The 23,571-nt window shown below is 34.7% G+C and overlaps 1 protein-coding gene across 1 annotated transcript; it reads right to left on the reverse strand.

Annotated features, from left to right (window-relative positions):
* Positions 1–16,368: 16,368 nt before the first annotated feature.
* LOC137398845 (ciliary microtubule inner protein 2B-like) lies at positions 16,369–23,331 on the reverse strand. The gene is made up of 6 exons (XM_068085019.1): positions 23,255–23,331; positions 22,853–22,987; positions 20,741–20,844; positions 17,955–18,133; positions 17,304–17,442; positions 16,369–16,574 (listed from the first exon to the last, which is right to left on the reverse strand). Exons 1-6 carry the CDS (start codon positions 23,329–23,331, stop codon positions 16,369–16,371), a joined length of 840 nt encoding a protein of 279 aa, XP_067941120.1.
* Between the last annotated feature and the right edge of the window lie 240 nt (positions 23,332–23,571).

A 23,571-nucleotide genomic window follows, 5' to 3' on the forward strand; every position in this document is an offset into this window, starting at 1 on the left:
GATATATCACGCGTGACATCATTTTAGGCAAGTCTGGGCATGTTTTTTGGCCTGAGTGCTTTTACCGTGATCAGATTTTTTTGATTTTAATCTTCAAATATCTTTGCAATGAGATTGCCTAACACAACAAACAACATATCAACTGATAGAGAAAGAAAAATACTTTCTTTTAAGATCAACTCAAATTTGATGCAACCAAATCTTTAAGCCTGGTTCCTGGCGGCAATCTTGCACATCAAAACACCTGCGACGCTAGGCTTGGCTGCTTTTGTTCACATAAAGCTGCATCGGTAATGATCGCATATAAAATGTTCGCTTGCCATGTTGTTTCAAAAATGCTGGCCTTCACCTGTACAGCGCGTTTCAGGAAGGTTTTGCCAGCGGCTCTTCTCGAAATTTGAACAGTGCCGAACTATTGCGTTGACCGCTGGCAACTATTAGCGATACTCGACGATATTCGGCGATACTCGGCGATACTCGGCGATACTCGGCGATACTCGGCGATACTCGGCGATACTCAGCGATACTCGGCGATACTCGGCGATACTCGGCGATACTCGGCGATACTCGGCGCATAGGCGCACATTTCACAACTGATAGTCCTACGGTGCTGATGCCGGTGCTTGCAGAGTATATGGGAACCAGGATTTATGCAGTAAATACTTTTACACTGAGGCATTGCATTGCACAAATATGTATACTATTATGAACTCCAAGTAGCTGGAAACTGTTTTGTTAGCTGTTGGGCAATAGGTCAAACTGGCAGATGGCTCACCTGCTACTATAGAAACCTATCTGGCCAATCCTTTTTATGCATTTCTGACTGGGGGCTCCTAACATTGTCCACTTTTTATTTATATGTACTCTCTGCAAGCAGGCACCACATTGAGCAGTACAGGTGTGGGCATCGCCAGTAGTTACCATTGTTGGCTTAGGTTGTATAGCGAAGTTAAGAACATTTTTTTGATTATGTTGGTTCAGTTTTGGTTTGGAAAAATTATATAGACCACTCGAACCAGTTGCTCTACTTTAAAGGCAGGATTTTTTGGTTATTGTTTAGGATGTAGTTTTAGTGCTCCTTCATAGCGCACCCAGCACCAGCTGAGCTAGCAAGGATGATGGTTCAACCCGAAACCAAAACCCGAGAATTTTACAAATCGCTTAGACCCTGTTGTCCTGGCCATAGTGCTCTGCCTTCTCCTTTAATACTTTTTATAGATACAACAGTGAAGAAGCATCAGTCCACTGGTTGGTTCCAGTTACTTTCTGGAGATGACTTATACAGTATTTCACATTGCCAGTACCTGCCTATATAGGCAGGTAAACTGATTGGTCGAGATTTAAACTGATTTAAACTCATCGGTCGAGATTCAAACTGATTTAAACTGATTGGTCGAGATCTGGGTCCTCAGCATCATCATCAGCATTTCCAATACATTGGCTGGAGGTTTTTGTGAAGGAAATATTTGACCTGAGATGGCTCCACAGACGTCATGGCTTTGTCCTCATTTTTTATGGCTGCCAGTAGGTGGTCAAGCCAACCCCTGACCTTTGTGGCGTGGTGTGTCCGGTCCCAGTTGATCCATAAATTTGGCCGGATGTAACACACACCAATAAAATTTAGAGAAAACACCATGTCACAACACCGTACAACCAGATCAGAAGTTTTTCGTTCTTTCTTAGTTAGTTTACTGTTTGCCTTCATGCAATCAACATATCAATATTTTGTTTCAATCATATTTCATTACTTTATATTCAGCTTATTTCAACAATGCGCCTGACATTGGAGGCAAAAGGTCAGTCAACTACATATGCATATTTCTATACTTTCTTGAGTATTATTGTTATTATTTGGCTTAAATCATACATTCATTCATATGTTTTATTATTGTGCTCATTATATCATGTAGTTGCATTTAATTCTATCAAGGTTAGCTTGTAGTTTTATCTTAGTATCGTCTATTACAGACTTCACGGCAGATGCTGATGTTAGATACATATAGTAATAAAGTTACACAACTAAAGCATCACCAGTAGAAGCCTTATTCTCTTCTAGTCAGCACAGTTGTTGTCGCTTTTCATAAGTGAAGTTTTAAGAACTTCACAGTGTTGGTGTCTCTCGTTGCACTCCAAGCATGCTTGGTAGCCATGTCGATAATCTTTGACTCTCGAGAATGTGCTAGCAGAAGTTTAGATGAGTGGCTATTACTTTTAAGATAGTTTAACCTCCACCAGTCTGCAGAGTGTCTCACTACAGTGCTAGTCGCTTTTCTTAGATTACTCCTCCACTGCCATCTGTAAGGCAGCATTTCCAGTCTGTGGGAATCAGAGGTTTGAAGTTTCCCACTGCTGCTGCCTGTGTAAAGGGTCCACAATGACCTTTCAATTTTCTACATTAGTAAGAACAGCAAACTCTAGTCTGTAAATTATAAGTCTCTTTGTACAATAGAAGATCACAGCAAAAGTATTCACAGCAAAGACAACAACTGTAATTGATTTCCAAATGGGAATTATTTAGCTAAAGTCTTGTGGGTCCTATTTACGTAAAGGCCCCCCTCTGACTTGTAGACTAGCTAGCTTTTGCTTTTCAGGCTGGCCACTGGCCAGCTTGATTTGCTCTCTGTTGGTCTCGTGGTTTGTCTAGGCCAGGTCATATTTCGTTCAGTTTTGATAGCCCAGGCCATGGTCCTCGCGGTCAGGGTGAGCCGAGCCATTAATCTTTAGGTTCAGCTTTGCTAAATTTCTGGTTTATGTTAGCATTATAACAAGAATATTGCTGCACAGCACCAAGCTGCTACCATGACACACCAACCTTCCCTTTATCACCAGCCTTCACCACTACGGCGATACATGCCCACAGCAGAATGCTGTCCCTGATCTCACGGCAGTCCCTACTGTCAACCCGTAGGCAAACCACATCAGCAGCCTCACTGCTACCCAATGGACCCTCAAGTCCGATCTCCGTAAGGCAAATCGCTTGTCAGTAAAAACACGGCAATACAGATGATCTTGCCTTCCTGCTGAGCCTTCTGCCAAGCATCTCCTTAACGCTTGCTTATATAGCGAGACCTGTTTGTCCCTTGGCTTTCCTGTAAAAAGCTAGCTTTTCAAAGCCCTGGCTATCCATGAAAACCAGCCCTGTCTCTCCATGAAAGCCAGTCCCATGTTACCGGCTAATCACGAAGAAGCCTCAGATATTTACATAATATCCCACATTTGGCTTCGTCCTTGTTGAGCTAAAGCCTGATTTCCATATACACCACAAGCACTACAACAGCCCTGCAGGGCTATCAGCGGTGAAATGTGAGCCTATGCGCTGACTAATGTTGAGCATCGCTGGTAGCTGCTGGCTGTCAATGCAAGAGTTCAGCGTTGTTTGACTTTCGCGAAGAGCCGCATGCAAAACCTTCTCGAAATGCACTGTTTAGGTAAAGGTCAGCATTTTCAAAACGGTGTGGCAAGTGAACATTTTTTGTGCGATTATTAGTAATGCAGCTTTATGTGAACAAAAGCCCTCCGAGCCTAGCGTCGCAAGTGTTTTGCTGCGCAAGAATACCACAAAGGTCTCGCGATCGATATGGGAACCAGGCTTTAAGTTGCAAAAAAGGCCCACTGGCAACCACCAAATGCGATTGTCGACTCGGCAGCACAACTTGCTCTGAGATTCCAGAAGGAGGTTGCTATGATGATATAATGTTTGTTTGATGCACCCAAAGCCAGATGACCAAATAGCCACTACATGCTAAACAGAATATTTATTCCAATATTGTTATCACCACTGGGTGTCATTGTCAGAATTGTCATGCTATCTCACAGCCTTGCTGCACGTTTTACAAACACATTTGTGCTAATGCATTTATATTTACATTAAACCATAACTACTATTCCATGAGGAAATTATTCCTAATAGAAACAACACTTTTACTCTGTCACATCTCCTCTAAAGTTAAACCCTAACTGCCATGTACAACTTTTATCGTATTTCTAGGTAAATCAGACACGCTGATTCCAATTTTGTACTTAGACTAAAGATTGATTCACACACTTTCAGAGTAATGAAGGCTTTTTTACCGCATTTTAATATTGGTCTCGAAAACAACACAATCGGCACAATAAGCTCTGCCCACAAATATTTGACGTACCCTAGCTTTTTAGTAAAAGAAGTTAGGGATGTTTAGTCTGATTTAGAATAATAAAGATGGGTATCTTAAAACCCATTATTATCTAACTTCAGCCTGCGAGATCTTCTCACTCTTTTATGAAAGGTAGATAAACTATTTAAAATTTATTCAGTCAAAAAATATTTAGCTATTTGGAAATCGGTGTTATTCACTAAGTAGTTTTATTGATATATTAAAATATAACAATTGTATGCTACAGGTCAACAGTGTTTGCATATCAAATTCTGATAAACATGTGAATATATATGAGGCAAACAGAAAACTATCAATACCAACAATAAGAATGCACAGTGCAAGGAAAAAGTAAATTAGAATGAAGTAATTCATTTTGGTATCAATAAAAGTAGGTGGTAGCTAAGGGAGAGAGAGAGTCTTACGCTGCAGACTCCAAGGCAGAACATTTGGTGAAAATTTGTCTTTTGCATTAAACGTACTTTCCCAGTAGGTCTTTCCAAACTTGTAACAGCCACCTGAAAGAACTTTATTGTAGATGAGTAACCCACTTTTTCAATCTTTTAAACTGAACTTAATTACAATGAGTGTTAAAGTGTACCAAATTTTAATACAATGAATTAAATACTCTTTTACAAATAGTTATAAATGAAACCTCTGACAACTGCTCTATTCAAGGATTTATAATAAAACCTCCCACTTGTTAGTCCTTGGATCATTTTAATGTTACATCTCGGCTACATTGTTTTGTTCCTTGCTAAAATTTCTGACTAAATTAAAATTTAAGTTACAGTAAATGTCCATTACATATCTGTGAAGCTACATACATATATGATATATATATATATTGTATATATATTGTATATATATATTGTATATATATTGTATATATATTGTATATATATTGTATATATTGTATATATATTGTATATATACTGTATATATTGTATGTATATTGTATGTATATTGTATATATATTGTATATATTGTATATATATTGTATATATATTGTATATATACTGTATATATTGTATGTATATTGTATATATATTGTATATATTGTATATATATTGTATATATATTGTATATATTGTATATATATATTATCTAAACTTATCTATATATCTATCTATATATCTTAAGTATATAACATTATCTAAACTTTATCTAAACTTCAAACCTTATCTATATATATTGTATATATATTGTATATATATACAATATATACCGTATATATCTCAATATTTGTCGTCTGCTGATCCGTCATTCGTGTATCCAGTTATATCGATAGAGTTTTTAAAGACAACACAGCTTATCTAGCTCTAAGCTTTTAATTCTGCTGACAGGCATGCTGTCCATTAGACTACACATCTAACTGGCATTACTATGGAATAATTTTGCACATATTCATACACCTGTCAACCTTAAATACTGATTGGTGAAAATAACTCCGCTTCGTGCTCGAGTTAATTTTCTGACAAAATTTTCTACTGAAAGAGAAATATGTGCCCAGACTTTAAAATGGTATAAATATAAATGCTAACAAATATAAAATGCTATAAAGATATCTGTAAATAGCCTTAAACTTAAATAAGATTAAATACACAGAAATAAACAAACACCTTCATTTAAAAGTGACATTAATGTTGATTTTCTGTGTACAAATTTGTTTTATTACCAGTGTAACACCGGGATTCACCTAGTCGCTAATATATCATAGGTAAGTGTGTAATCCTTTTGTCATATGATATTTGATAGAAAGGGTCTTTTCATAGAGCATTATCTAATAAATAATAAATAAATAAATAGTAAATAGATGAATATCTTTAATTCTTAAACACAGTTGTTAGATTGCCAAATTATCTTGAAAACATCCTTAAACCATAACTGTCACGAACAACTTTTATCGTATTTACTAGGTAAATCAGACACGCTGATTCCGATTTTGTACTCAAAATAAAGATTAGTCCACTAACTTTCAGAGTAATGAAGGCTGTTTTACAGCGTTTTAATAGCGGTCTCGAAAACAGCACGATCGGCATAACAAGCTCCGCCCATAAATGCATGACGTAACCTAGCTTTTTAGGAACAGAAGTTACGTAGGGATGCTTAGACCGATTTAGAATACTAGAGATGGGTGTTTTAAAATCCATTAATATCTAAATTCAGCCTTAAAAGTAATATCAGTCTTTTCTGAAAGGTAGATACGTAAGCTGTTTAGCATTGCATATTTAAAAAAGCGCGATAACAACGCTAGCCTGTGATAAAACCGAGCTTTTTGAGCTCATTTTTCTCGGCGTTCAGCCCATTTAAACGTCATGTAACAAGCTACGAGCAATTTTAAATAGTTTATATACCTTTCATAAAAAACTGAAATTATTTTACAAGCTGGATTTAGATAATAATGGGTTTTAAGACACCAATCTCTATTATTCTAAATCGGACTAAACAGTCCTAACTTTCGTTCCTGAAAAAGCTAGGTTTTCGAAATGGATATTAAAACGCTTTAAAAAAGCCTAAATGACTTTGAAGGTTAGTAAACTAATCTTTATTTTGAGTGCAAAATCGGAATCAGAGTGTCTGATTTACCTAATAAATACGATAAAAGTTGTTTGTGACAGTTATGGTTTAAGTAGAACTGAGTCTGATGTCATATGAGAAAACGCAACTTCAAAGTGCGTAATATAGTGCAACATGATTATAACTATTTCACAATGCGATGAAAGAGAGCTGCTTGTAAATTTCAGTAAACTCTATAAAGTACACTTTTATGCTCAAGAGTAAAAAACACTATACAAAACATTACCTTTCAGAACTACTGTTCTAGTAATCTGTTGCCTTTTCAGCTGTATAGAACAATAAATTAGATTAACCAAACCGTAGCAAAATACATTTGAAATATTGATGACTAGCAGACTTTTTGTAACAATATTAAGCTATGATTAACACTGGCAGGCATGTTTTGGAACTGTCAGCACTAGTTTGTTGTCTATTGCAAGTGTTTCTGTTTCTCACCTGGAACATGACCAGTATATTTTGGAACAAGTCCTTCTTTTTTATGGTAAATCTCTACACTATCGGTGATATCTGCTTCTTGTCTCTGCACAATCACCTGTTACACAATGTGGCAACGGTTAAACAATACTGCAAAGTTAAATGGTATAGCATTGAAAATACTACAGTAATTCTTTGAAGTGGCAAATTATTTTGCTCAGTTGGCACAAAGAATGACAGTTAGTTTTTAGCTATAAAACTGCTACACTCCTAGTTTAATAATATTTGTTTCCGGTTTGGATAATCGCAAACAAATGCTCAAAGTTTTTAATTTTAAGTAACTACTGCCAGGCCTTTACTCGTGGTGATTCCAGGATGTAGATTTTCAACATCCAATATAAAACTGTTCAGTTGAACATCGCACAGTTAAATGCATACTAGATAAAGATGTTATAAAGATAAAGCCTTCCACATAAAGATGTTATAGTTTATTTATTTAAAATGTAGTTACCTTTTTAATAAATAATATGTTCAAATAAATTTTCACAGTATTCTAGTAGAATCTTAGGATGAAATTATGACAACTAAAATTACTGCTCAAATCGTCAGAAACTAGAACGGCAAAGAGAATCAATAAATAGTTATTGCGTAGAAAGAGCCAGGCTGTGACTAGGTCAATTGGACTCAGAAACTCAGCTAGGGGACCAGCCAGTTCGCAGATTAGACTAAGTAAGGAAGACCTACGCCAGTGACTAAAAGAGGCAGCCTACTCAGCAGGACACATATATGCAAGTGATTAGCCCAGAGAGGAAGAGAGAAGTACCTTTGTGCCTTTCATGTATATATTTGACCATGGTTACCATATATGCAAAGATATACTTATTAACTTCAGTTGCAAGTTATTTTGAAGACTAGTGCAGTGCTGTAAAAGAGATGAAAACATCCATTACTAATTACTAGCAAAAGTTTGTATTGGATAGAAAAGAAAACTGAAAGACAGTCTGCAATAGTTCTAAAGGCCCGTGCACACTATCACTCAAACCGAGGATTAGCTGCGCGATGTATGAAAGTGATGGGCTGCTTTGATGTAATTTTGCAATGAGCGGTTAATGTAATCGTTGTTAGCAATGATGTGATAGGCTTTCAACGTGTTGAAATTTGACACCGATGATCGCAACTGTTTGCATCTTGATTGGCTGTTGTTTGACGGCATTGCATCCGATTTCAACAATTGTGCAAGTGGATTTCAATTCATATTCGCGAGCTAATATTACTTAACCTAAAACAATAATGCTAAAAAAAATCTATGGCAGCTGAAAATCAGTAATTGACATTTGATTGAGAACAATTAGCTAATTCCAAACCTTAAATAAGATTTAGCAATTGCAATTTAGACATTTTTAATTGTTTAATGACAAATAGTAAGACCCGTTCAGGAATAGGTATTTTTTGTTTAATTACCACTTTTGCAGACAGACAATGGACAACTCATCTTAGTCATTGTTGGAACATTAACAAATTCAAAAACAACCCGTGTTGCCCTTTCCATAAATATCCTTTTACCGTTGTGATTCCTTTTCTACTCGGTTACTTTTCTTTGGTTCTAATTTTTTCTATGTTCCTTTTTTAACATGTTTGCCTTTGCTCATGTTTACTTTTTCTTATTTTTTACACTTGTAACTTACAAGATATTTTTGATATTATTTATTTTGTGCTCAACTCGTACACGTTTGAGATGAGAGTGTTAAAATCTAATGTCTATGTTTTTTTTCCGTCAAGTCATTTTTCACCCTCATCTGTTGTCTGTTGATCCCTTAATCCGGTTAATCTGTCAATCCATTAGTGCGCTTGTGGCTTTTCTTTAACACACACAGTCAACAGATACATATTGGTCTTTGATTGACCAATAAGAATGGTGGGAGAAGCCCAAGTTAAGTCTTTTCTTATTTTTAATTTTCTATCATGTTCTCACCCCCCTGTTTACTTTTCCACATGTGTACTTTTCCACGTGTTTACATTTCCACATGTTTACTTTTCCACATGTTTACATCTCCACATGTTTTCTTTTCCACATGTATGCTTTTTTCACATTTCCTTTCCTTCATGTTTTTATACTCAAAAATTTTCCAACATATTACTTTTAATTCAAACTATCTTATTCCTAACCTACACACGTTGGAATTGAGAGTTATAAAAATTTATTTTGAATATTTAGATAACCTTATGAACAATTGCTAGATAATGCAATATTTACAAAACTTCTTCATAAGAAGTATTCCTAGTAAAGATAGTTCATTTTTTGTGGCAATCAAACTGAGGAAAATTTACTTCAAAAACTATTTATTGACCTTATAGTAATACCATAGTGTCCTGAAGCAAGAGAAACGCTTTGAACAAATAAAAATATTCTACTTAAAAGTTCATTTGAACTCATAAATTGGAAAGCTTTAGTTTAAAGAGATTTAACAGCCTTTTACATGCTCTAAAAATTGCCATCTTTTGTGTTCTGTTTTTTCGGATGGAAGCTTGTTAGTGGAAACACAACTATGCAGGAGTTTAAAAAGGTTCAACTTGACTCGACCAAAATAAGATAAGCTGAATACCATGGTAATGTGATCACAAAAACTACTCTAGTTTGTATTTTTAGCCATATGTGAAAATATTTAGTTTGTGATGGCAATTTTCAGAGACACACTTTTATAGATTAAAAAAACGTTTTGGCATACCGGAGTAGATAGGACAACTCTGTGTTGTTTAATATCATCAGTAAACTCATTAAGACCAGAGTGTGTGGTGCTTTCCCAGTCCTTTCCAAACTTTTCTAAAGTTCTTGGAACAAACCCCATGTATCCTACAAAATAGAGTAGGCCTGATATCAAATTTTAATTTTAGAGATATGGTTCCTCTGTTTTCTCGTAAACTCACAATAGAGTTGGTAGATGTTAATAAAGCACTACTATCTATTTAACTTAGCCAATCATTAGCATACTAATTGTACAACCAGAAATATGAAAATTGAGCAAGTATTTGTTTCAGTAAAGACACCAATTTTTAACATATTATGTGAGAAGCTCCCTAAAAGAATGTAAACCACAAAGTGAATAAATAAGTACATTTGTGTTAATGTTCTTTCAATTACGGTAGCTTGACTCTAAGGATCTTGAAAGGTATTTAACAACAAAATCGGTTTTTGAATTAAATTTTTAGAAATTTTATATGAATACCTTTGTACAACTAGCTTATCGAGTAACCCTTAAAATCTATGAAACAGATTTTATTCAAAAAGTGCACTTTAAATTTTAATCAAGTGCTAGATAATATTAATGTTTTTTTTAATTCAAGAAAGTAGAACTAAAATGAGCAGATATTAACACAATCTTTGAATTAAGAAAGGTATTATTTTAATTATAAAATAATGTAATTTTTTACTATAAAAGAAATGATAATTACAATATTATCTATATTATAATATATCATTTGGTACAAGCGGTGATAGAATAGAGTTTTGCTTCGTTCAGTTCATTTTAGTAAAAATAAAAATAAAAATTCTTATCTTTTTTATCATATGTGGACCAATATTTATCTCACAAAAGTCTGGAGTTATCTATTACTCAGCCAGATACAATTCAATAACAACAGACATCTTTTAACAGTCCTGGTTTATTTAGCACTAGTGAATGTACACAAAAAATAAAAATAATTAATGATATACCACTTGTGCACTAAATATTTCATATGTCACTATGTGTGTACTAAGTCTCATTTTGCTGTTTGCAGGAATTACATGCTAGGCCACTTGAATATGAAAGTAGCTAGCAGTTAGTTTTATAGAAATCATCCTTTACAATATAGTGACTTTTACCTATGCTCATTTTTATATACAACTAGCTGCATTACTCGCCTACAGGAACAGATTCAAGTGCAGCATAAGGTTTATTGAGAGTTGTCTTTCATACTGTAAAACAACTCCAAATATGCAGTCTACTGAACTGTTGTCCTGATCAGAGTATGCATGCACATATACATGTCAATGTTGGGGAGAACAATAGAAATCTGCAATGTGTTTTACAGCTAGATGCATGTAAAATCTGGTAAATATTCTAGAGTCATGTGTCTAGATTCATGCATCCATTCACCCTCATCTATATTTGCAGTTGACGATCGCGCACTTCTGTCGCTGAGCACCCGCCTCGGCTGACCAGTCTTTACCCACCGAGCAGTTGACAATCGCGCTCTTGCACTCGCCTCGCAATCAATCGCTTCGCACTCGCAATCAACCCGTTGCAATCAATCGTCCCGCACCCGCTTCGCAATCAATCGCCTTGCACTCTCCTCGCAATCAATTGCCTCGCAACCAATTGCCTCGCACTCAATCACCTCACACTTGCCTCGCAATCAATCGCCTCGCACTCACCTTGCAATCAATCACCTCACACTCGCCTTGCAATAATCACTTTGCACTCGCAACCAATCGTCTCGCAACCAATCGCCTCACACTCGCAATCAATCGCCTAGCACTCAATCGCTTTGCAATCAATTGCCTCGCACTTGCCAACTCATTCATCTGGAAAGCCGCGCCTGGAGACTCTCGCTGTACTCGGGGCGAAAAAGGTCTCCCGCGCATCCCCGAGTGACGCCATGGCCCCAAGCTTAGCTGTGCTACCCGGCGTTGCCCAGGTAGTAAAAAAGTCTTTGCACAGGAAATTGATTTGTATTTAACATATAACAACATTTGCCATTCTAACTTTCAAACTACATATCATGAAAGAAGTGTTTTGTGTAGTTGAAATAAATTAAGAGAGAAAATAAAACAACTGTAAAGGTTTTCAAACTTTTTCAAACAACTACAACTTTCAAACTTCGTATCATGAGAAAAAGGTTTTGTGCAGGACAACCGATTTAAAAATAAATAAAACAACTGCAAAGGTTTTCAAACTAACTTAAATTTAAAATTTCATAACTTTCAGCGACCTATATCTTTTAATAACGTATAGTGGAACCTCAGTTCTCGAACATAATCAGTTCCAGAAGTTCAAGATCCAAAACAATTTTTCCCATTAAAATAAAATAATGTAAATTGTAATCCGCTTCAAGGTGAGACAACAATTTCGGTAAAGTACTTTTTCAACATTTTACACCATAAGCTGTACTTGTACCCGGGTAATCAAAAAGTCTTTGCACAGAAAATCTACTTGTATTTAACATATATAACAACATTTGCCATTCTAACATTCAAACTACATACAATCATGTGCAAAAGAAAGGGCCCACCTCTGATTCTCATTGCCAATATACATTATGTACATGCAGACCAAATTTCAAATGCTCATAAAATTGTGCCAACTTGTTGAAATCTACCTAAACTATATATCAATAGACTCAGCATTTAATCAGCTTTCTTTTGATGTAAATAATTCTAGTGTAAATAAATTAGCAATGGATGAGCAAGTACTAACTAGCCTCCTTTGATCCTACTCTATTTTTGCTAATCCCGTCAAACAATGGCCAATTTTTAATTGGCTCTAGCTTCTGATCGAAGTGAGATATTCACTCACTTTAAAGTTTGTCTGACACTTCAACTCATTCTTGAGATGATATTAAAATTTTAGCATTATACAAAATTTAGAATTTGTGTATACAAGGCAGCGAAAACGGGACTTCAGGCATTCACAATTTTGTCATCGACTAAGCATCATGACCAAGCAACTGACTACTGAGGAAAAAGCTGTCATTGTTCACCTCCACAAGAGTAGCAAACCACAGAGAGAGATTGTTAAAGAGACAGGACATTCCAGGAAAAGTGTCAGGAAAACCATTGCTTACTGGAAGGAAAATGGGAGCCTTGCTGAAAAGCCAAGATCGGGGAGACCAAGAAAGTCTACTGAGAGAAGTGAGAGAACCCTTGTCCGCATGTCCTTACACGACTGTCACCTCACCAGCCAACAATTGACTAAGGAATAGAAAAATTCTGCTGGTGTTCAGGTTCATCTATCTACTGTGAGACGGATATTGATCAAGTATGGGCTGAGAGGCTGCAAGGCCAGACGCAAACCCCTGCTCACAGAAAATCACCGAAAGAAGAGGCTCGAATGGGCTAAAGAACACAAATACTGGACTCGTGCTCAGTGGCAAAGAGTGATGTTCAGGGATGAATCAACCTTTACTATACAAAATCATGCTAGAAACAACTTTGTTCGGAGAAGGGTAGGTGAAGAATGGAAACCACAATGCATCGTACCAACAATGAAACATCCGACTTCCGTAATGGTATGGGGATGCATGGCTGCGTCAGGTGTCGGAAGGTTGGAGGTTGTTTCTGGCATGATGAATGCTGCGAAATATGTTGAGGTGGTAAAGAAAAAGAGGCTGCCTAGTGCAGAAAAGCTATTTCTTGAAAGAAGGCTGCCTTGGTATTTCCAAGACGACAATGCCCCATGCCATCGAGCAAGAATTGTGAAGAGTTGGATCACTGAGAACAACGTCAAAACGATACTTTGGCCAGCCCAATCACCTGATCTCAACCCAATAGAAAACTTGTGGCAGAGGATTGGCTTAATAGTGAGCAAAGACAAGCCAAGGTCAAAGATAGAGCTGATAAAGAAAATCGTAGCAGCTTGGCACCGTGTCGTTACCAAAGAAGAACTGTTCAAACTTGTAAACAGCATGCCTAAACGCTGTCAGATGGTCATTCGCAACAAAGGATGGCCAACAAAGTACTAATGACCTTCCAAAATCAACCCCAACGGCCCTTTTCAAGGCCACCAACACTTCCAAGAGAGTGAATTGTTTGACAAAAAGAGTTTCTCAATGATACTTTTTGTAATACTGATGAAATTAAATTATGCCATATTAGGCATTTTCGGAAGTTGCAATGGAAATTCCATCCCAGACATTACATTTTGCAGGATAGATCAAAAATGAAATCAGGTTCCAATTCTCCAGAAGCTGCTGATTCCAAAAATATATACACTATTATACTTGGAGCAAACACCTTTGCCTCAGCACAGGTTTACTGTCCGAAATACACAACAATTTAGGGTAGGCCCTTTCTTTTGCACATCACTGTAGGTAACATGAAAAAACATGATAGGTAACCTATCACGAGAAAAGTGTTTTGTGTAGTTGAAATAATTTGAGAGACAATAAAAACAACTGTAAAGTTTATCAAACTTTGTCAAACAACTGTAACTTTCAAACTTCATATCATGAGGAAAAGGTTTTCTGCCAGTCTAATAAATTAAAAAAAATAAAACAATTGTAAAAGGGATTAGACGTAAATTTCAAATAATTAGCAAGTAATAGCTAAATTAAGTCAGTTTTGCAACAATTACAATCAAAGATGATACGGTAATGATAAAATTAATACAAACTGAGAAACCAAAATAAAATTCATGAATATGTTGAATTAATAGTAGCAATTCTTGCATAAAAGTGTGTGGGTATAAAAAGGCTACTGTCCCACCAGAACTATCCATCAATTCTTTGAATACGACGATACTAAAGAATATGACAGAATATCATAGTATTTTGTAGTTGAAATTTTATTAGAACAATGTCTGCCAAAAATGGTTGAATAAAAGAATAACATTAATAATAAAGATTGGAAACTAATCAAGTAATAATAACAGTGATAAGAAAATGAATAATGTTTAAACTTCAAACACGATACTCAAATAATGTTTAAAAGAATGCAAGTTGAAATAATAATGATAACAATGAAACAAACTTTAAACAACTTATATTATAAACTTCAAAAGTCATAAGAAGTTTATAAGTGTAATAAGAGAATTTATATATTTACATGTATATATATATTTCTCAAAGTATGTAAATGTATGTAAATATAAGAGAGTGGAGAATAACTGACACTTGCAATCTTACACAATAAATCTTACAGTAATCTTACAAATGTTTGTTGTAAAATGTGAAAATAATTACGAAAAACTAATTGGTTAGGTTTAAAAGGAAAGATGTGTAAGCTAATACATTTAGCTGTACAACCCAGCGTTGCCCGGGTAATAAAAAAACTGAACAGAAAATTGGTTTGTATTTAACATATAACAACATTTGCCATTCTACCTAAAACAACTGCAAAGGTTTTCAAACTTACTTTGTCAAACAACTTTTAAACTTCATATCATGAGAAAAATTTTTCGTGCAGGTCAAATAACTCTTTTATAAATAAAACGACTATAAAAGGGTTTAGATGTAACAGTGAAATAATTAGCAAGTAATAGCTAAATTGAGTCTGTTTTGCTATGATTACAATATGAGATGATTCGGTAATGATACAATTAATACGAACTGAGAAATCAAAATAAGATTTGTGAATATGTTGAATTAATAATAACAATTCTTGCATAGAAGTGTGTGTATAAAAAAGTTACTGTTCTACCAACAGCTATCCATCAAAACTCTGAATACGACGATACTGGTATGACGATATGTTATATATGGTTATGATATGTTCCTAATACGTCGAGGACAAAAAAACAACGCCGTGTCATGAAGCTAAAAGAAAGCCATAGAGTTGTAATTATTACGTCATTTTTGTGTGAAAACAGCAAACGATGATTAGGTTATGTATAGAGGCGCACTAATCGGAGATTTCTGATAATGCGCCCTAGATACCTAGTAGCGGCTAATAGTCCGAAAAGTACGGTACTCTATAAGGCGGACACACAATTACACACACACAGACAGTGATTGCCGTTTATATAGTAGATAAGCCATTTTAATTAATGAGAATCATGTTTCAGACTCACCAGTGGTATAGAAATTTCTACACAATATAAACAAGTTTTCTCTAGTATTAGTCATAATTTTAACACTTACAAGCATGTAAACCGCCTTCTGAATTTTTGTGTTAACTATGCAAGTAAGTGCATGTCCATGTCTTTGTAAATACAGCATACATTATGTATGTTGTAGATGCAATGTGGAAATCCATGAAGCTTAATGAGAAATGAACAGAGAGCTTTGAATAGGGCAGGTATCATAGATGCAATGTAACACCAACTAAAAATTCCTGAGCCCATCAGAATCTACATAGTAGAATGGGGGAAAGCGCCTGTGGGGTATTATGTAAATGTCCGAGGCATTTCAGTGATTAGCCGGTAATACAAGGGCTGGCTATCTTGGGAAGCCAGGGCTATTGAAAAGCTGGCTTTTCACAAGAAAGCCAAGAGACTAACAGGTCTCGCTATATAAACCGGCGTTAAACAGATGCCTAGCAGAAGACTCAGCAGAGAGCAAGTGAGCTGATCATTTGTATTGCTGTGCTTCTACTGACAAGCAATTTGCGCTGTGGAGATCGGACTTGAGAGTCCATTGATTTGGGTAGCAGCGAGGCTGCTGATTTGGTTTGCCTACGAGTTGGCAGTAGGGACTGCTGTGAGATCGGTGACAGCATTTTGCTGTAGGAGTGTATCGCTGTGGTGGTGAAGGCTGGTGGCAAAGGAGAGGCTGGTGTGTCATCGTAGCAGCTTGGTGCCGCGCAGCAATATCCTCGTTATATTGCTAACAGCGCCTATTGTCACTTCTCTGTATATGAACGAGGGATGGTCACGCTCCATTCAATATTTAAAAAGTTGGTTTGAGTTTTTCTGGTAGATATTGCATTTTTATTTCAGGCAGAAAACCGCTTGTCAATTGGGTGTTTTATATCTATAGACTGACTACCTTAAAGTGTAGTTCCCATATATGCGGAAAGCACCGGCGACAAAACCGCAGGGCTATCAGTGGGGAAATGTGGACCTATGCGCCAAGTACTGCAGGCAGTTGCCGGCGATCGACGCCAGAGTTCAGTACTGTTCAACTGAAGACCCGCAAGCAAAGCCTTCCCAAAATGCACTTTGCAGGTAAAAAATCAGCGCTTCCGAGACTGCATGGCCAGCAACAATTTTTACGTGATCCCCAGCGACGCAGCGTTATTTGAACATTGGCTGCCGCGCCTTGCTCCACCAGTGTTTTGCTGCGTGAGATTACCGCCCGGGTCTCGCATTCGATATGACAACCAAGCTTTAATTATGCTTTCGATATGGCACTGACAGTGTAGCATAGTGTATGCGTTTAAAAAATAAAGCCACCACAAACCCTAATAGAGCAGTAGTTGTATTTGAGGCCCATATGTAGGAGGATATACTGCAAACATAAAAATGAATTGAGGTGTCTCACCCGCGTTGTATCGCTTATCTTTATCCCAATTTGGAAGTTTGTAGACATTATCTTTGTATCTGTAAGAGACTGACGACTCATAAGGCAGCATGTCTTCTCTCACCCTTTGTAAAGGAAGTCTTTTTTCTGTCAGCAGTGGCTAAACAACAACAAATATAGTATCAATTTGAAGCTAATCTATTGATTTTAAGCAATTGTTTAGCAGTGAACAAGCTTTCATTGATATAACCAAAAGTCAATCGCTGCATTTCTTAACCTTTTAAACCAACCTGAATACAAAATGTTTTGTAGACTATACCAAAAACCAAATTGTACCAAGATAGGTAACCCTAAACAAATATGCAATCGAACAAATAAGTGGTTATCTGATGAGGAAAGAATAGAATTTTCTGAAATAAAATAATGAGCAAATAGAGTTGAAATTTTTGAATTAGAAATTAGAAATTAGAAATTAGAAATTAGAAATTAGCATTAGCTTCAGAGAAGCTAATGCTAATTTCTAAAAATCAAGTAGTAGTAATTTAAGAAAACCCTTAATACATACATGTATATAAACATTAGCTTCAAAGATAGAAATACAACCAATTAAAAGTAATTAAATTAATCTGATTAACACAAATCTCTTTGTTTTTCGTAACTTAGGCTACTTACAGGAAGCTTCTTTAAGGTTTCCTCAGGTAAATAATTGCAATATTGCAATCTATTAATATCTCTCAATTCTTGTTGCTTTTCCAGCTTTCTTTGTTGATAGTTTTCAAAGTCACTGATGGCAACAAAAGCTGCGGATGAGTAGGTTTTCCCTTCTTGAAAGTCCATACCAGGAATTTTGCCTACAAGATGGTTAGTTTGAGAAATCTTTAAAAATATTTAACTTGAAACAGCTTTGATGTTCAGTTGAGCAAAAATGTGTTAAGCAAACCAACAAGGTTCAAGGTTACTTATTTAGCTCATCAACTGGCTGGTTGTTGTTGTTGATGCTCTTTAGGACAAAGTACAAAAAAGGTCAATGCATTAAAAATGCTGAATACGATGGGTTCCTAAAAATATTTTATTGCCATTTGCGCCATTTACAGTGTGTTTACCATAAACATTAAACAACAAAAAATATGAAACAAATCTTCAATTATTTGCACTTAGTTATTTGAAGAGCGCAAAAATTACAGATCATTTTGCTGCTGGAAAACATTAACAGTTTATATATACTTAACTGCAAAGTTACGTTTCAAAAGAGTTTTTTTGTGTTGTCTAACAAATACCACCATTATTAAAAGAATATGAAGTTTATAAAGTATTATTTTTAAATGTTTATTTATATAAATATTTAGTACATTATATATTATATGTATTATTAATATTACTATCACAATATAATACTAATTATTGATTAATTAATTATCGGTTATTAATATTTTATATTATATGGTAATATTATTCACATTATTATAATATTATTGTGTTGTTAATAAATATTAAATAAATAGTATCTACATGTATATATATATATATATAGCAAACATATATAACATATATCAAACCTAATATATATATATATATTAGGTTATATATATATATATATATATATATATCTTTCTATATATATAGATATATATTTCTATATATATAGATATATATATGTATATAATAGGTAAAAGCCTGAGTTGCCGTTAATAAAAAGTCTTTGCACAGAAAAGTTAATTTTATTTAACAAATAACAACAGTTACTATTCTAAGTTTCAAACTTCATATCGTGAGAAAGTGGTTTGTGCAGCTCAAATAAATTAGGACAAAAAAAATAAAAAAACAGTAAGATTTTTCAAGCTTTTTCAAACAACTATAACTTTTAAATTTTAGATCATGAGAAAAGTGTTTTGTTGAAGTAAATATATAAAATAAAACAACTGTGAAGGTGTTTAAATGTAAATGTTAAATAATTAGCAAGTAATGGCTAAATAAAGTTTGTTTTGCTATGAGTACAAAATAAAGTTGTTTGTATTACAACTACATTTATATTATTTTAACTCTTTTCAGTAACAAAACCGTTGCAGTTACCTAATGCAAACACCATCAAGTAAAAATCGTCACAATTTCATCCTAGACATATACATCCTAGACATATACATCCTAGACATATACATCCTAGACATATACATCCTAGACATATACATCCTAGACATATACATCCTATACATATACATCCTAGACATATACATCCTAGACATATACATCCTAGACATATACATCCTAGACATATACATCCTAGACATATACATCCTAGACATATACATCCTAGACATATACATCCTAGACATATACATCCTAGACATATACATCCTAGACATATACATCCTAGACATATACATCCTAGACATATACATCCTATACATATACATCCTAGACATATACATCCTAGACATATACATCCTAGACATATACATCCTAGACATATACATCCTAGACATATACATCCTAGACATATACATCCTAGACATATACATCCTAGACATATACATCCTAGACATATACATCCTAGACATATACATCCTAGACATATTAAAAATTAGTAACAAAGCAATATGTTAACCTTAGTAACTATAGTTGCCTACAGTAACTAGTAGTTATGATCTGCAAAAAATGTTACATTACGATATTTTACATGCAGCAAGTACTGTGGGGAGTACTTACCTTTGAGACAGTCGTATAACGCAAATATTCAATTTAACTTAAATAAATGTAACTTGCTAAACACGTACTTTAAGCTAAATTTTAGTATGTATTTTACTAAACTAAACTTTAGCTTTGTCATAGGCTAAAATTTTATCACATGTGTTTTGAATCCGTTTTTTACTATAACTTATAACGAATAACGCTGAACTAAGATAGTGAGAAACGTATATTTCTTTCAGTTTTTGTGGGAGGTACTTCAAAAAATATAATAATGCAGTATTTTCATTTCCTTGTAATCAGTGCACCAGCTGCCACATTTTATGAAATGCCAAATTTCTTGAAAACTTTTTTGGTATCACATGTCAGAATAAAATTGAAAAATTATGGTCCTCATATGGGGAAAACAAAAAAAAACATTGTGTTCCTTATAGTAGGGCAAAAGATTCTTGTAACAGGGCATTGTAACCCAAGGATGCACTGTATTAATTAATAATTGAATGTATGCAATTGTGAAAAGAGTATACAGTATATGGTAAGAGCAATGGAAATGGTAAAAACAGTTCAGCCTTGTGGTTAGGAATGCATGTCCGCAAACTTGTGGCTGCAATCTTGGTGAGTTCAAATTGAGGTTAAAGCGAACGTTTCATTTCTAGATTTTAGTCACTATAGCTATACAGACGAATCGCATACGACACACTTTGAGATAAATGTATTTTCCTCAACCTGGGTATATACATGTATATCTGATCAAATCATTGAATAGCATCACTTACCAGTGTATCCTGGCACCATAGGATGGAAAAACTTCGGATCACCATGGTTGGAAGAACGACTCTCTAGAATCTTCTTTCTCGTCTCATGAATTGAATCTTTATGACTATCATACGAAAATATAGTTGATGTACACATTAGAGAGACATGATTATGCAAAAGTATAGTTGATGTACACATTAGAGAGACATGATTATACAAAAGTATAGTTGATGTACACATTAGAGAGACATGATTATGCAAAAGTATAGTTGATGTACACATTAGAGAGACAGGATTATGCAAAAGTATAGTTGATGTACACATTAGAGAGACATGATTATGCAAAAGCATAGTTGATGTACACATTAGAGAGACATGATTATACAAAAGTATAGTTGATGTACACATTAGAGAGACATGATTATGCTAAAGCATAGTTGATGTACACATTAGAGAGACATGATTATGCAAAAGTATAGTTGATGTACACATTAGAGAGACATGATTATGCAAAAGCATAGTTGATATACACATTAGAGAGAAATGATTATGCAAAAGTATAGTTGATGTACACATTAGAGAGACATGATTATACAAAAGTATAGTTGATGTGCACATTAGAGAGACAGGATTATACAAAAGTATAGTTGATGTACACATTAGAGAGACATGATTATACAAAAGTATAGTTGATGTACACATTAGAGAGACAGGATTATGCAAAAGCATAGTTGATGTACACATTAAAGAGACATGATTATACAAAAGTATAGTTGATGTACACATTAGAGAGACATGATTATACAAAAGTATAGTTGATGTACACATTAGAGAGACAGGATTATGCAAAAGCATAGTTGATGTACATATTAGAGAGACATGATTATGCAAAAGTATAGTTGATGTACACATTAGAGAGACATGATTATGCAAAAGTATAGTTGATGTGCACATTAAAGAGACATGATTATACAAAAGTATAGTTGATGTACACATTAGAGAGACATGATTATACAAAAGTATAGTTGATGTACACATTAGAGAGACATGATTATGCAAAAGCATAGTTGATGTACACATTAGAGAGAAATGATTATGCAAAAGCATAGTTGATGTGCACATTAGAGAGACATGATTATGCAAAAGCATAGTTGATGTGCACATTAGAGAGACATGATTATGCAAAAGCATAGTTGATGTACACATTAAAGAGACATGATTATGCAAAAGCATAGTTGATGTACATATTAGAGAGACAGGATTATGCAAAAGCATAGTTGATGTACATATTAGAGAGACATGATTATGCAAAAGTATAGTTGATGTACACATTACAGAGACATGATTATGCAAAAGTATAGTTGATGTACACATTAGACAGACACGATTATGCAAAAGTATAGTTGACATACATATTGCACAAAAGCATATTTTATGTACATTTTGTAAGAACAATATAACACAAAAGCACAGTCGACATACTTTTTGCAAGTACGGGAATATAAAACAAAACAACCTTTCGATCTATACATGTAAATAAACTGATTGCTGCGAGAAATATTATGTTATGATTTTTTTCTTTCGGGTATCAGCTACATTGACATTAGTTTTTCCTCATCAGCCAAAGGTTTACTCCAAGTTAAGTTAAGTTACTGTTAAGTTCACTGCTAGGCTCTGTTGCAAATATTGTACATAACTTGAAAAACTACCTTGAAAAGCTAAATGGGATTAGTTAGGATCATTTAAATGAATCTTTGTTTAAACATCTAGCATTTGCTTTTTAGCATAATTAAAAATACATATAATTGAAAGGTTCTATAATAAATGCTTATATGCTAAATATGCACTGAATTGTGGGTAGACTTGAACTGCTTTTGTGCTAGTTCAGTATCTGCACTATTTTTGACACACAGCCCACAGCCTGTCAAAATAACTTTTATTTAGATGTTAAAATAACTTTTAGTTAGTTATTTTAACATCTAGCCGGTGTTATTAAAGTGTTACCTATTTTTTTCAAGCATTATTTAAACAAGTCTTTAAATTGTCCTAGAAGAAAATAATTAGGTAGATCACCCAGTCAAAACATAACTGAGCTTCGAGCTAAAACATTTGATGTAGCCAAAAACAAACACCTGCATCGGCTGTCAATGTTACTGAGGACAGAGTGTGAAGACTTGTGCACATCAGGGTTGATGAGCAGACTGTGGGTGGCAGGAGAGAAAGGTTTCCCACTTTGATATCTCAGTTGGGCTTGATGTCCGCTGTATCTGTAGCAGGCAAAGAAGCAGTGCTGTAGCCTTAGAGCTATGAAATAGCTGACCATTTTTTAGTTTGAGCCAAAATTTTTTTGACGATGAGCTAACTCAAACAAAAAAATACCAAATTTCCCTTTTGGATTCTGATCACATAATAAGGCTATAGGTACAGCATGATCAGTTTTAAGATAATACTTTACCTGGACACAGACTAGTTGACTGTTAATAGTATTAGTCAAACCGTACATTACGCTCAATTATCAAAGTCTCAGCACTTACCCAGGAATATGAAAGGGTTCATTTTCGAGAAGAGGAGCTTTCATTTTTAAGTTTTTAGACAAATCTTTCTTAGACATGTTAGTGTTATTTAGACTACCACAGGCCGCTAAATTACAATGGTATGCCTATAATGTATCAAATTTTTTATATTCCTGACATTGCTCAATATTTGGTATTTGTAATTTAATGGCTAAAAATAAGCAAAAATAAGGAGGCTTTTATTCTGAGTGATAGGATATATTGTGCCTGATTTACCTTGCTTTACAAAAATTTGAGATTATTAATTCATAGTATACATTGTAGATAGATCAGAGCGA

This window comes from Watersipora subatra, chromosome 6 (assembly GCF_963576615.1).
Source record: "Watersipora subatra chromosome 6, tzWatSuba1.1, whole genome shotgun sequence".
Classification (NCBI taxonomy): Eukaryota; Metazoa; Bryozoa; class Gymnolaemata; order Cheilostomatida; family Watersiporidae; genus Watersipora; species Watersipora subatra.